The sequence below is a fragment of the Chelmon rostratus genome, chromosome 12, assembly GCF_017976325.1.
Source record: "Chelmon rostratus isolate fCheRos1 chromosome 12, fCheRos1.pri, whole genome shotgun sequence".
NCBI lineage: Eukaryota > Metazoa > Chordata > Actinopteri > Chaetodontiformes > Chaetodontidae > Chelmon > Chelmon rostratus.
The window spans coordinates 10,631,571-10,645,355 of record NC_055669.1 but is presented as its reverse complement, the minus strand read 5'-3'; the positions used below and the strand labels follow the sequence as shown (position 1 = coordinate 10,645,355).

General features: G+C 41.2%; 2 protein-coding genes across 3 annotated transcripts in view; one reads left to right on the top strand and one right to left on the bottom strand.

Annotated features, from left to right (window-relative positions):
• Positions 1–630: 630 nt before the first annotated feature.
• On the bottom strand, positions 631–8,535 carry nmnat3 (nicotinamide nucleotide adenylyltransferase 3). The gene is made up of 5 exons (XM_041948367.1): positions 8,488–8,535; positions 6,834–6,979; positions 4,742–4,925; positions 2,856–2,938; positions 631–1,409 (listed from the first exon to the last, which is right to left on the bottom strand). Exons 2-5 carry the CDS (start codon positions 6,943–6,945, stop codon positions 994–996), a joined length of 795 nt encoding a protein of 264 aa, XP_041804301.1. The 5' UTR covers positions 6,946–6,979; positions 8,488–8,535; the 3' UTR covers positions 631–993.
• Positions 8,536–11,858: 3,323 nt separating this feature from the next.
• The window catches only part of clstn2a (calsyntenin 2a), a 144,928-nt gene continuing 143,001 nt past the window's right edge, over positions 11,859–13,785 (top strand). For both annotated transcript variants that reach the window (XM_041949398.1, XM_041949399.1), the window contains exon 1: positions 11,859–11,955. In XM_041949398.1, the coding sequence (XP_041805332.1) occupies positions 11,883–11,955 (73 nt within the window). In that variant the 5' untranslated portion in view covers positions 11,859–11,882. The remainder of the gene's footprint in view (positions 11,956–13,785) is intronic.

Here is a 13,785-nt window from a genome sequence, read left to right as displayed (position 1 = left end):
ATACCATTAAAAGACACACACACACACACACACGGTGCCATATGCTGATTCTTGACAGCAGATCTACAAAAGAATTCATGATAAATAAATCAAGGCTTCAATAATTGTCCACCAGTATCAAAAGGCTCATGTTGGAAAATGCTTTTTACTGAAACTGTAGCTGGTCATTTATTAAAAAAAAAACAAAAAAACCCAAAGATGCAAAGATGTCTCTGATGCTTTTGACCTTGTCTGCTTTCTGAAAAGATCTGATCTTTTTTCTTCATGTGATTCAGTTTCCAAGCTCTTCAGTTCTTTTTCTAATATATCTTACCATCAGTCATTGAACACCTGTCTTCACCAGGGACAATGACTGAAATGAGTGCAGGACTTTATCGTTCTCAAATCAGGTATGTTGTATTTTTATGGAGGCATTTGAAGTGTTGTGCATGTTGTAAAAACTGTCTTCTTGGTGTCTCTGTGGGTGAGATTTGGGTTGTTGGTGGGACTTGGACTCATGCGCTCATTATTTCCACAATCCTGATTAAATCTCTGCTTGGTTGATGATTTTATACATTTAGAGTGCTCCCAGGAAAAAAAAAAACACCGGGCAGACAAAAAAACTTCAAACATACAGGTTTTTATCTCAATTTATCCAACTCTGTAATGATGTGCAATGTGTAAAACTACAAAGGATGAAAACTTTGAGCAAACAAATGTTCATTCGCACTGTAGCACAAAGATGAGGCTCAGTATTTGCAACACTTCATGTGTATGATTCAAAAGACACCACGGCACTGTGTAGATGCTTCAAAGTGAAAACAAGTGATGCCTGGAAAACACACTAGGTGTTTCTTTGCAGACATTTCCAGGTTGTGCAAACCTCTATCGCGCTGCAGTCCAGTGGAAGGTAACGGAGCTTACCGTCCCTGAAGAGAAGCACTGATCTGTGAGTGAATTCACATTTCAAGGGCTCCCATGTACAGCTCAATGCTGTAGCCTTCCATCTATCTATCAGTCATCCAGACTCTTCACAGGCTGCTGTGTCTGTTTGGTGAGCGGCCTCAGTGCCGTGCCCTCATTTCTCCTCTCGCTGTCCTCTGTGTAGAGGTTGTGCTGGTGTATATACTCTATCACTGAGTCCGGGATCAGGTATTTTACGCTAAGCCCCCGCCTCAGAGCCCGGCGGACCTCAGTGGCGCTTGTCTCGTTCCTCACCCATTCCTTCACCAGGAAGATGTTTTGACGGTGGCGCGAGAGCGTGTCCGACTCGTGCACGGCTCGCTCGGGCTGAAGCCCCCCTCGGCTGACGCAGACGAGGCCAAACCGCCCGGCCACCTCCTCCACGTGGTCGTCCCGCCACAGGCCAGGGATCTCGAACGTGTTGAGGAAATCGGCTCCGCATAGGAGCTTCAGCTGGGGACAGAGGCCTGAGGGGAGAGACGGAGGACTGTTTACTTCTTTACTAACCAGACTATCTTTGAATATTTACCATAAAAGGGTTAAAACAAAAACATGGAATGATAAATATGGCGTTCACATAGGCTGCATATAAGCTGAGAGAAAAGTTGATATGCAGTGAGGGGTCAGAGATACGCTCGATATGATTCATTTTGAACATAAAAAGGAATATGATTAATAATTCTATTTTAAGATAGTTTATGATGCTTGATGATGACGCTTTGTTTTATCTTCAAAAGGTATTCACTCATCAGTCACCTGTCCAGTTTGGATTTTCACCTTTCAGGCATCGCTGGTCTCCTTCAAATGACTACCCAGAAATAGTTATTTGGTGATTGGCCCGTTCACTAAATCACTAAAAAAAGTTTTTCTGAGCAAACTTGGTGGCAAAGATTAAGATAATGCTTAAGTGTTGTTAGGATTGTATACATGGAAAGGGCCCAGTGGGTGTTAGTAAAATTCCATTATTATCATTTTTATTTTCATTGTTTGTTTCATTTTTTTGTGATGAGGATATCCAGGAAAAAGCAAGCAAACATTGTGAGTGTAGACCAGGCAAATGAAACATCAGAACATGACGGGCTAAGTAGTTCTACAAATTGTGCAACTTAGAAGATATTCATGGTGCTGGAGGCTACAACAAATCATACCAAGACCAAAAATTCAAACTGAACGGTAATTTGTGTTTAGACTCAGCATAGAAACAACTAAAAAGGAGACCAAAAAAGCAAAGAAACTTTTCTATTTCTGAATGAATGCATGAAAGTCGTCATCGTTGTGCCGTGTTGTGCGGAGAGGCAGTGGGGCCCAAACAGATACCCCTGGAAATGATTTTGACAAATCAGAGATAATCCATGAAAACGCTCCTGAATACTGATTGGCTATTTTCCAGTTACACAACAACCATCATGTTCACACGTGCTATAGCTATATGTATGTGTGAGTTTGTCCGTCACACACACAAAGTCTCAAAAGTATTAAAACTATCCCTAATACTCTTTAACCACTGTTGGTCAGGACCACAGAGCACCATTAGGCCTCTACTTTGCACGCATTAAGCTCCGGCACATAATGTGGGATTGATCCAAGTTCAAATATTCTGACAGGCATGATGATTCTGCATGAGTGCTTTTACTTTTGAAACTTTAAATATATTTTGATTCTAATACTTCTGCACTGGTGGCACTAGAGCAACAGCAAGGAGTCACCAAAGGTACTTCATCCTCTGGGGACCTTGAATGTCTCTACAGAATTTATTGGCAACCCATCAAATAGTTGTTAAGATATTTATGAAATCAAAGTGGTGCACCAAACCAATGCCATCCCAAAATGAAAGGAATTCACGGCCAATGCAAATTAAGTGGTCAAAGGGTTTCTGTGCTGATCCCGAGTGTCAAACATTAAGAGGTCCTTACTTGAGAGTGGAGTGGTATGTCCATTGGAGTTATGCGTTCCTCTGCTCTGCTCATAGTCCTTCAGAATACGCCCATAATGATACCTGCCCAATGACCAAAGGTAGGAGAGAGAGGGGGACAGAGAATGGATTTGTTTCCTTTTATAAATGGTTGCAACCAGTAGCTCGTTGTTGTACATATGATATGTATCATCATTACTTTTATTTGTATTTATTCATTTCTTACTCTGTTTATGTATATGCATGTTTTTAAATCTAATGCCAATAAAGCTTTATCAAACTGAACTGAATTAGAAAAGAGAAATATCCATACATCCACCAAGATGAATGAAAAACTTCACTGTTTTCAAGTAAAGCTTCTTAAAGGTGTTCATTTGTGTGTGTGTGTGTGTGTATGTGTGTGTGTGCTGGGGAGTGAGAGGACGTGTGACGTGGCCTGCTTCGGACAACAGGCCCCTTGATCAGCACCCATGTTGCGCAAATGCTGCTTAGAAACAGCCAGCTGGGGGGGTGGTGTTAACTCATGAGGGGATTTGTGAGAAAAGCGGAGCAGGGGAGAAGGAGAGTGAATAAAAGTTTAATGAAGCAAGGATACAAGGCTTTTCTAAAATAAGCCTAAATGTCATACATGACATACAGTGGGTGTGTGCAGTAATTGAGTGTAAGGTACAATTTTTCCATTAGATGATTAATTCCTTTGGACACAACAGCGGAAATAAATTTCATATTTCTGCACAGTAAACTTCTGCCATATGGAGTGGACCTTCACTCAGACAGCCCGTATTTACATCACAGCTGTCGGCCCGTCTTTACCCATGTTCATGTGCCAAAACAGCCTTTTGCAACCAAGTTCCCACTTGGTCAGTGAATTTAACAGCCTATGCCCCTTATTTAACCTCATGAAAAACCCAGACCTGACATGAGTCGAGTCAAGTCTGGCAGCTCCCAATCAACCAGAACCTGTAATTTCGGCTCTGGGAACCAGGCAACACTGTGTTACATGAGCAGCTGAAGCTGGCATGCAGCAGGGCGGGCAGAGACGCAGCAGAGGAGAGCACATCCCTGTGAACTCTGCTGGTGCTGTGGTAAAACTAGGACATGTCCTAAAATAAAAAACATGTGTCTTTTATCCCATCAAGGACGAAGAAGGCCGTAATGGGACAGTAAAGGCTAACGAAAACAATAAGCAGCGACTGAGTAACACTCTGTATAATGCTGCATTCACATGGATTCAGGCAGGTGGTTGATTATTCATCTAATAATACCTCAACGCAACAGCAAAAATACTGACTCGTGTGCTTCATTTGCCGCCCTTCCCATTCTGTCAGAATTTTTTGTTTGTTTGTTGTTCCCGTGCAGTTCAGAAAATGTTTGCCTGCTCTCTCCCCGACTCCATGTGAATGCAGCATAAACTGATTTAAACCAGAGATGACCTGGGCCCATTGTGTCGCATCGTAATCGCAGCTCACATCGTGTGGGCCAGCACAGAAAAACTGAAGGAATGGGACACCTGTTGATATTAAGGTCCCAATACTTTGACTAGCTACACATAATGGGCTGATGTACTCTCACAATGGGTGGTCACACAAAGCAATAGCATGTTCGCTGCACTCTGGATAAATGGCATTTTTGTGAGATAAATCTCATCTGTAATAAACCACTGGAGCGGCCATAATCATAGAATGAATGGACAGGGAATTACTGCATTATAAATATCTTGTATAATAGTGGATGTAGTCAATGATGTACCTTGACAACAGGTGACAAGCAGCACAGAGGGACCAATAGCTGATATTATCCTACAGCTTCTCCTGCTTGGACAGTGGAAACCTTCTTTTTCAAAGGAAGCAACTGTAACTCTGCCGATGCTGTAAACGTATTTTATACCTCATGGTGACCACAGTCTCGGTCCAGTCTGGCTGCTGGCTCTCCCATTCATCAACCGTGACCCAGTTGGAGCTCTGGAGCGCCAGCTTTGCCATAGCAATGCGGTGCTTAGCCAGTACCAGGCCTTGCTTTGCATAGCCGTCGCTCACTGGAGACACGATGCCACCCACCACCTGGTACTGGCCTGAAGGGAGAGACGATTAATACAGTTTTTTCTGGGTCATGACAGCCGATATAGAAATGGAATATAAATCAGTAGCAATCTCTAAGACATGCTGAGATTAATATTATTATTGTGTCATCAGATTGCACATTTGAGAGAGAAATGCTACAACTTATCTTTTTAAAGCGGGCTGATGAAGGCGCTTGATCATGACAAGTGTCAAACTATATAATTACTTGTAACTTATAATGTGTAATTGACATGAAAGGTTTAGAAAACTGCCTTAAACAATGGGTTACGCTAAAAGTTTGAGAACTCTCATTCTGATAAAGCAAATTGTGCAAATTTTAGAGTTTAAATGACAACTGATGTATCTGCAACTGCATTTAGCAAACAGGAGAATGAAAACAGCTGCTGTATGCAGTTTATAGTCATTTTATAATTGCCCTCAAATGAGTCACCTGATGTGTTATAGGTAAGGGGTCAAAGGGAAACTGTAAGAGCATTATTTATGTTCCTGCCCACTTACATGCTGCACTGATTCATAAAGCATCTTAGAGAGAGCTGACTCAGGACCAGCGTAACTCTTAAGCTATAATGATGTCGTTGTGACCATGTGTCCAGGCCAGTGCTCTTGTTTAGAGCAGCTTGGGAATTAAATGGTCCAGGGTTTAATATAAGGAGACTGCGTCTGCTGACACGGTTGTTACATGGGGCTGTCCGGCAGCACATGTCACACAGCGTGGCATTGGGTGACTGAGTTTAGAAGAGGACAACAAGGAGTGCAACCTTGTAGTATCTGCAGTATCAGAAAAATTGACATATTGCTGTATTATTTGTAAACAATCAATAAAATCTGATTCTCCTTTTATCTGATTCTTCTTGTTGTCTGTAGTTGGGCAAATACACAGGAATTTGGTGTTTAAAGCTGCATTTATCAATATTTGAGCCACTAGGGGGCTTGGGTCCCACAATAAGCTGAAAAACAATGTTCTGTTATTGTTTCATAAAGTGTATAATGTGTTAGCAAAGAGCCTGTTTGCAAATCAAAAGGACACAAAGCAGCATTAGCATTCATTTGGAACCGTGAACCTGATTTATGTCCCATATTTATTCTGCTTTGAGCTCTTACATTCAACTAACTCCTCCAGCTGGTCTCTAGTGTTGTATGCTACTACTGGTTGGTGCTGGATAGACAAGAGACAGCCGGTTCATCAGGGCTTTGCTGGAAACAGCTGCTGCCTGCTCCTGCTGCTGGAAATGAGGTTGATGAGAGTGGAGAAACCGTAAATTTGTTGAGCTAGAGTTTAAGTTTCGGGGGCAGCCATGGCCTAGAGGTTGGAGAAGCAGCTTGTGACCGGAGGGTCACCAGTTCGATTCCCCCCACCGGACTGGCAGAGAAACTTGGGTGTGGTGGAGTATTCACTCCCCCCCTCCATTAGCCGGCTGATGTGCCCTTGAGCAAGGCACTTAACCCCCCAATATGCTCCCCGGGCGCCTGATGCGGCAGCCCACTGCTCCTGTGTGTCTCACTGCATGTTGCATGTGCATGTGTGTGTTTCAGTAGATCAGCGATGGGTGAAATGCAATTTCCCAGTTTGGGATTACTAGAGTGAATAAAATTAAAATTAATTAAAAAAAGAAGCCCTGTAGAACTACAGATTTGGTCATAATTCTGTATAGGTTCATCACTATGAGCAAACTCTTTCTCACTGTACACATTGTCATTTGATTCATTGTTAATAAAATAATATTAATTAATTATATTATTAATATTAATTAATATTATTAATTATTAATATTAATTAATTGGTGGCCATTATCTAGGAGCTTTTAAAGCAGCTGCTTTGACCCTGAAGGTTCTCTGGAAAGTCAAATAAAAACACAAAACGATTAAGAGACACAGTGTCTATGATGTCTGGATCTCACCTGTGCTGTGCATGTGGTCTCTGGCCAGCTCAAACAGCCTCATATGCTGGTTGGTGATGGGATTAAAGGAGCCGCAGGCTAGCAGGAGTAGTGGAACACGGTGGGTGGCCATCTTGGTTTAACTCCTCACTCCACTGTCAAAGAACCTTGGAGGAAAGCAGAAGAAGAGGAAAGAGGAAAAGCAGAAGAAAGAATTAACATGGCAGGAGTCACAAAACAGGATGCAAACGTCAGAAGAGAGAAGGAAGCTAACAATTGGAAAGAGATTACACATTATACAGAACACTGTGCAGAAAGATTAAGACTTCTAAATTTAAAAGTCACTCTGTACTTCTAACTATGTGTCATGTAGTAACAGTTTGTAGAGGTTCGCCTTAGTTGCATTAACATTAACAACCAATTTGACATTTGGTAGGAGTTTGAAATCCCAAAGCACCTTACGATGTATGAGCACAGTGTTAGTATAGGTGGCCCCAATGAGAGGCAACACATAGCATAGCCGTTCTCTGTCCATTTATCACTAAGACACCCAAAGCACTTAGAGAAACAGGCAAGAATAAATGTGGCGGCATTTCGCCGGAGTCAGACAATGGAAGAGGGGAACAACTGCAGTGGCATTTTGTTCTAATGTGTGCATGCGTGTGTAGAGAGCCTAAAGGGAAATTAACACCAGCCTCTGTCAACACAGTTTGGAAAGATGGTTTATTTTAACCAGCCTCTCTGGCACGCATTCAGTCACGAAGAACTTCTTTGACTTGCAATTTGTTAGTTAAATGATTAACTTTATGTGCACTATATAATACCTCAATCAGGCTTAAAGACGTTTTTTATAGTGTGACCTTTCTGCCTGACAACTAGAAATATCATTCACATAATAAAGCTCTGACATGTAATTACCAGATTTAATATTTCCTATAAGTATATAGATCAGATATTTGTGTCTGTGCTGGATGTGCTTGACTATTTGACTGCTTGTTGCCTATTTTTAGACATTAGATGCAAAACTTGCATGTAATGTCCCGTCTGTGTCATAGTGTTCTCTTATTGTTTTTGTTGCATTTCTTTCATTCATTTCGTTTCAATTATTGCTGTTTGCTTGGAAAGTGCAACACATACATTTATTGTCTTTATTCATTGAATAACTAATCCAAGGGCCAATGCTCTTCTATTGTACGCACATGTATTACGAAAGGGCAGAGAATAAAGAAAATGTAGGATGTTCATCGTCTCTGACTTTAAAAATCACAAGTAACTTCCTGTGCGAAACGGATCAGTCTTTAGAGCACAGGTGACTGATGGATGCTATGGTCATCAGACCACAGACTGTCGACTGTCCCATTTCAGATACTAGTTCATAAGTTTGACACAATTACACGAAGAAAACATGAGTTGCTGTGCTTTTTTGGCAGTTGTTACAGTATCGTTTAAGTCACAGGGCAGCATACAAACTGCAGCAACGTTCAGTCTATGAAGGCTTGACGTTGAACAAGCGGCTAAGGTTAATTAGCCTAGCGGACAAAACTACGTGCAAGCGACAAACACACACTAGAGGGGATGTGTAAATGAAAGTGAACAGTAGTACATTCAAACGGTCATGTTACAAAATGTAATGTGAACTACATTCAATAGTAGAAATTATAAATAATTCCATTACCTTCTATTCACATTGTTGCTGTTGGGTAACTGTGTCACACTCTTTCCACTCCCCTATTCTGGGAAGCTACCGCTCGATGGTTCCGCTGAGGCAAAACTGGCTCAATTACGCCCTCAGGTGGAAGGAGGTCATTCTGGGTAAAGTGACGGAGCTCTCCACGGTACTGAAATACACTGGACAAGCTGCTGGTAAGTTTTGGTAATTACACACAATAAAGATGATCAGCATTGTAGCTACTTGTTTGAGATCAGTGTTACATTGAGCTTTAATTTAACGCATGCTTGAGCCTCTGTGGCTGAGGACAACATTGTCCCAGAAAAAAAACTGCTATAATCATCATCTGACCTTTATAGTCGTGTAGCATCAAACACCAACCTGCTCCTAGTAACCTTTCATTCCATTGTTGTTAACTGCTTGTCAGATGAAAAGGAAAAGCTTTGTCGAACACTAATTGACTGTCTGGAGTGCAACCTGCAAAATAGCTGTACAGCAAATGGCTTTTCCAATAACTCTGCTTTGTCACAGAGGTATGAAAACAACTTTAAAATAATGTGAACTTTCATGTAAGTGCCATGGAATTTCACAGACCACTGTTATATAACACGGGAAAATTCTACACCAGTCCAGTGGAGACAGTTATGGCCACAGGAATTGCACAGGCAAACACACTGTATGTGCATGTGGTATTGCTATTTTTACTTTAGTACAAGACTAGCGTACTTCTTCCACCCCTAAAAACAAGTAGTTACTTTCATTCAAAATTTCACCTATTTAATAGGATAGTAATTATTTTTGTTGTCAGTGTCAAACCCAGCAATGAACTGTGGGTTACAGAGGCCTTTTGTGTTTCTCCGTGTGCATGTGTGTGCCTTTCTGTGTTTGAAAAAACAAACAGACATATACAACCATATTTCTGAGCTAAAACTTGTTATACATTCAACTGCTTAGTCTATATCCGTTAAAATCCTCAACTGCCTACATACCAGTAGAATGGAGTTTGTCTTATCCTGGAATTGCCACACCAGAATTAGTGCAGATGGACAGAAAAAGCTCCCAGATTCATTTTCTGTGGTTGGAGGGACATTTTCAGTTTTGTATTGTTTCAGGGGTAAAACTACTGTAACATTAAATTTACTTGGATGTCACCGTTGAGTTGTCAGATGAATGTGACAGGTCGAGACAGGGTGTCCTGATAGCGTCGCTGGCTCCTTGGTTTGTTCACATGAAGAAGACATTTTCATGTATACTGACTGAATTATCCAAGGTCTTAGGGTTAGCATTTGTACGTTCGAGGCTTTTTAAGGCAAATTCTTGGCAAAATTAAAGTCCTTATGACAGTGAGGATACAGTACCTTAATTAATGTATTTATTAATAATATGAATAATTTAGCAGTCATAAACTGTTGAATAATTTATCAGCCATGCACTGTTTAGGCTTGCAACAGAAGCTGGAAAAAGTGGAAAGTCTAAAACACAACCAGCCTTTTTCCTATGAGGTTGTGTGTAATGCTGAGAGTACAATGTGTACTCGTAAGTAACATAACAAGCAATAGTTCAGTGATGCCACACTGAATAACTTCTTCTGTCTCCGAATGATTGCTGAGCTGATGGCTTGACCACAAGTGGAAGGATAATCCGCTCATTGCACCATCTTTTGCACATCACTGCTTTGCTCTAACTTTGCTGCCACTGCCCATGGAAACAGTCAACTGGGAGCATGTGTGTGTAAGTGACTGTGTGTGCATGTAAATGTGGTCCTGCATGTGTGTGTGTGTGTGTTTGTGTGTGTGTGTGTGTGTGCACGTCTGTTCTATCTTTGTTATCCTCTTAACTCACTTGAGGTCTGCCCTCTCTCTCTCTCTAATCCCCAGAACACACACCCACACCCAACAGAAGACGAAACATGGGGGAATAAATGAAGAGCATACGGCCGTTAGAGAAAACCAGTGATTCTGCCACAGGGTGAAAACTGAAAGACTCAAATCTGTGAGGGGGAGTATAGATGTGCTGTTCAGGCGCTTGTTAGGAGGATACAGCTGGAAAAATATCATATGTGGCAGTTGCTTCATTCAATTATGAAAGGAGTGTTTCTGTGAGAAAATGAAAAAATCAGCAGCTCTTGTTACTCCTTAATCAAAGCTACTAAAGTTATTATTTTTTTTTTTTACATTTTCCAAATGCAGCCTAACTTACATTTACACACATGCAGTGAATGTGTTGGTACCAGCTAATAAACTGGCTCAAGGATGCACATGGGTTGCTGACTAATCTGTATACCAAAATGCCAAACAGGTGGTCATCAGCAAGGTGTGGCCCCTGATCTAAGATAAAATCTGATCTTGTATCTTTTACTATTACCACAATGGGCAAATGTCAAGCAAATGTTATTCTGAAGCTAATTTAGAACAGTTATTCATGTTAGTTATTCAAATCTACCTCTTACCTTTGCTTGTTTTCCTCTGAATTACTGCTTAATGACATAAAAATTATTAACATAAAATGGAAGTAATAACTTCTCGGGAACAGGTCCCAGTTAGTTGACATTAGTAGCAGCTGCCGAGATTGCTTTATTTTAAGGAGCCACAAGCGAGAAAGATTGGAAAACACTGATTTATAAGTTTCTTGTGTTAAAAACTTGAAAAATGGGAGAATTGATATTCCCTGCGTACTTCATTGCTAAATTTTCAAGAAAGTGGTAAGCCTCTGGTGTCGTACCTTGCCATAGCTTGGGGTTTATTGAATTGATTAAATAACTGTAGCTTTATTCGTGTTGAGGAATGCAATCACTGGCACCTAACTCTTGGTTACAGCAGCCCTTTCCCGGGGTGTCAAAATCAATCTTGTCCCCTCTTAACACCAAACTATCAACACATTCACACTCATCTTCGCCAGATCCCCTTCATGCATTCCCTCCTCTCCATCATTTGCTCCGTCTGTGTAACAGCTTTGTCAAGTTTGACGAATAAAGAAAGATATTTACCAGAAAAGGACACCTTTTTTCTTCAACTTAAAAGCGTACAATTTGTCTTGCTTGGGAAAACCTATTTCGGACAACCCGTAATGGACAGAGTCTGGAAATAAGTTTTTAAAAATGATGTAATTTTAACCCCGTGTAAATGCTGCCTTATTTTACGACCCTTATGTGACACCACTCAAAGTTAACAGGCAAGTGTGTTTTATTTTGAAAACCACTAACCGGAAATTTTGCTGTGTCTACGCTATTTAAACGTCAGCCTTTCTCTCTCTCTCTTTGCTTACAGTACCCAGTGACTGTCTCTCTACGCACGGACTCTCCCTCGCGCGCCCGGCTAGTTGAACATCCTCGCGCTCGAGAGTGAACCAGGATTTCAGAAGAGGAGAGGACGGGGAGACATCACCTCCACAGCTCGACAACCATGCCGATACTCGGGACCCCCGTTTTGCTGTTTTGGCTCATGTGGGGCCACTGCTGCGCTCTCAGCGGAAAAGGTAGGAACATGAAAAAGAATCATATGGGGGCAAAAAAAGCTGCTTTTTCGCGTTTCGCCCAAGTTGGCAAGGAGAGAGCCTACCGTCCATCCAACAACTTCGTCGCCATTTAGGTATTTTTTGTCTGTCTCCAGTTAAGTTGTGCTGAATATTCAGTAGCCTATGGTTATCTTCGAAATTATTGACTTGTTAGTCAAAGTTCACGTAGTGCCAGGCGAGGCAATTAGCGGGACATGTTCAGTTTGGTGGGGAATGGCAGCGTAGTTGTAGCGCCAGGTAGTCTTACTGTGATATGTTGGTAGCATAACTGGAAAAAGGTGGAAAATAACCGCCATTAGACATTGGAGCTGCAACTGACGCTTCCACCATCGATTGATTGTTTGTTTTAAACTATAAAATGTTAGATAATAGTAAGAAACAGCCGGAAAAAACAACGAATAGCAGCAGCTCGTCACAAACAAGGAACTTAAACTGGCAATAGTTGGTATTTTAGCTTGAAAAATGACTTAAACGATTTATTAATTATCAGATTTATGGACAAATGACTTGACATTAACTGGCTAATCGCTTCAGCTCTGATGATGCGCAGACTTCATCACTATTTCACTTAACTGCTGTCAACAACACGTTTATCGTTTTCGCATTCAATGCATAGAAGTACACCACATCAGCAGTAGCGTTAATCCTCCCCGACCTATTCGCTTTTAACAAGAACGTAAAAATACATCTATGCATAGAAATGCAATATGCATATAATAAACAATATATAGTAAAGTTTAAAAAATGTGCCTGCAGTAAATATGAAGGTATTTCACAGGCTCATACACACTTCAAATCATAAACCATCCAAGTTGTCTCCTTGTATCAGTAGGCTCCCTAAGTCATATCCCACCAAATACAGGAAGGGTCCCCAGACCCTTTCACTCAAATTCAGTTTACCTCTGAGTAGATGGGTAATTTTTTTCCATTGACATAAGTCTGAGCATTTTGCTGTATATATTTACATATCATTAATTTGGAGATCAGGAGGACACAGCCCCAAAACAACCTAGGGTTCACTAAGGCACCCGTACAGACAGAATTTTAGCAATCACACGCTTTCACCTCACCCCTATTTCACTTACTGACAATAGGAATTCTCATATTAGCATTCAAGTATTTATGTCACCTGTAAAGGTTGCTGGAAACTCGTCCCCACATAACATTCTGTCATGTGCCAGTTGCTTTTGAAATGATTAACAACATAAAAACAACATTTATTGAGGATATCCGTAGATCTGTTGCTGGTCATGATTGGCTGGTTGGCCAGTGATCTGAAGATGATTTTTGTCTACTATAATCGATTAGTGCTCAGGGAGGGCAGCCATGGTCAGGGCGTTGTATACAATCACATCCTCGCGTGTGATACTCTCTCTGTCTCTCTCTTTCTCTCTCACACACGCAAACAGCATTGACTGGTGCTCCCTATGAAGGGCAGCGGTGGTTTACAGTGGTATTAATTGGGTCTCTGGAGTGAGAGCACTGGGCTGACTCGCTGTCTACACTCAACCAAACATGATCTTTTTTTTCCCTGTTTATAAAAGACCTCCATATGGCCCTGAGCCATATGGAAGGCTAACTTGGTTTAGACTAACTTTCGAGAAGAGCCTGTTTTCGGTAGATAGTTCATGACTCATTCGCTTGTCAAAGGTGAATGTGATGTGTGTTTATAAATATCTCCACAGTTGTCATTGGCTATGCAATACACAGGTACATCTACAATCTGGTCTGGAAGTCAAATATCATGTTGCCAAACATTTTATGAAATGGCTGAAGTTACTTTGACTCGGT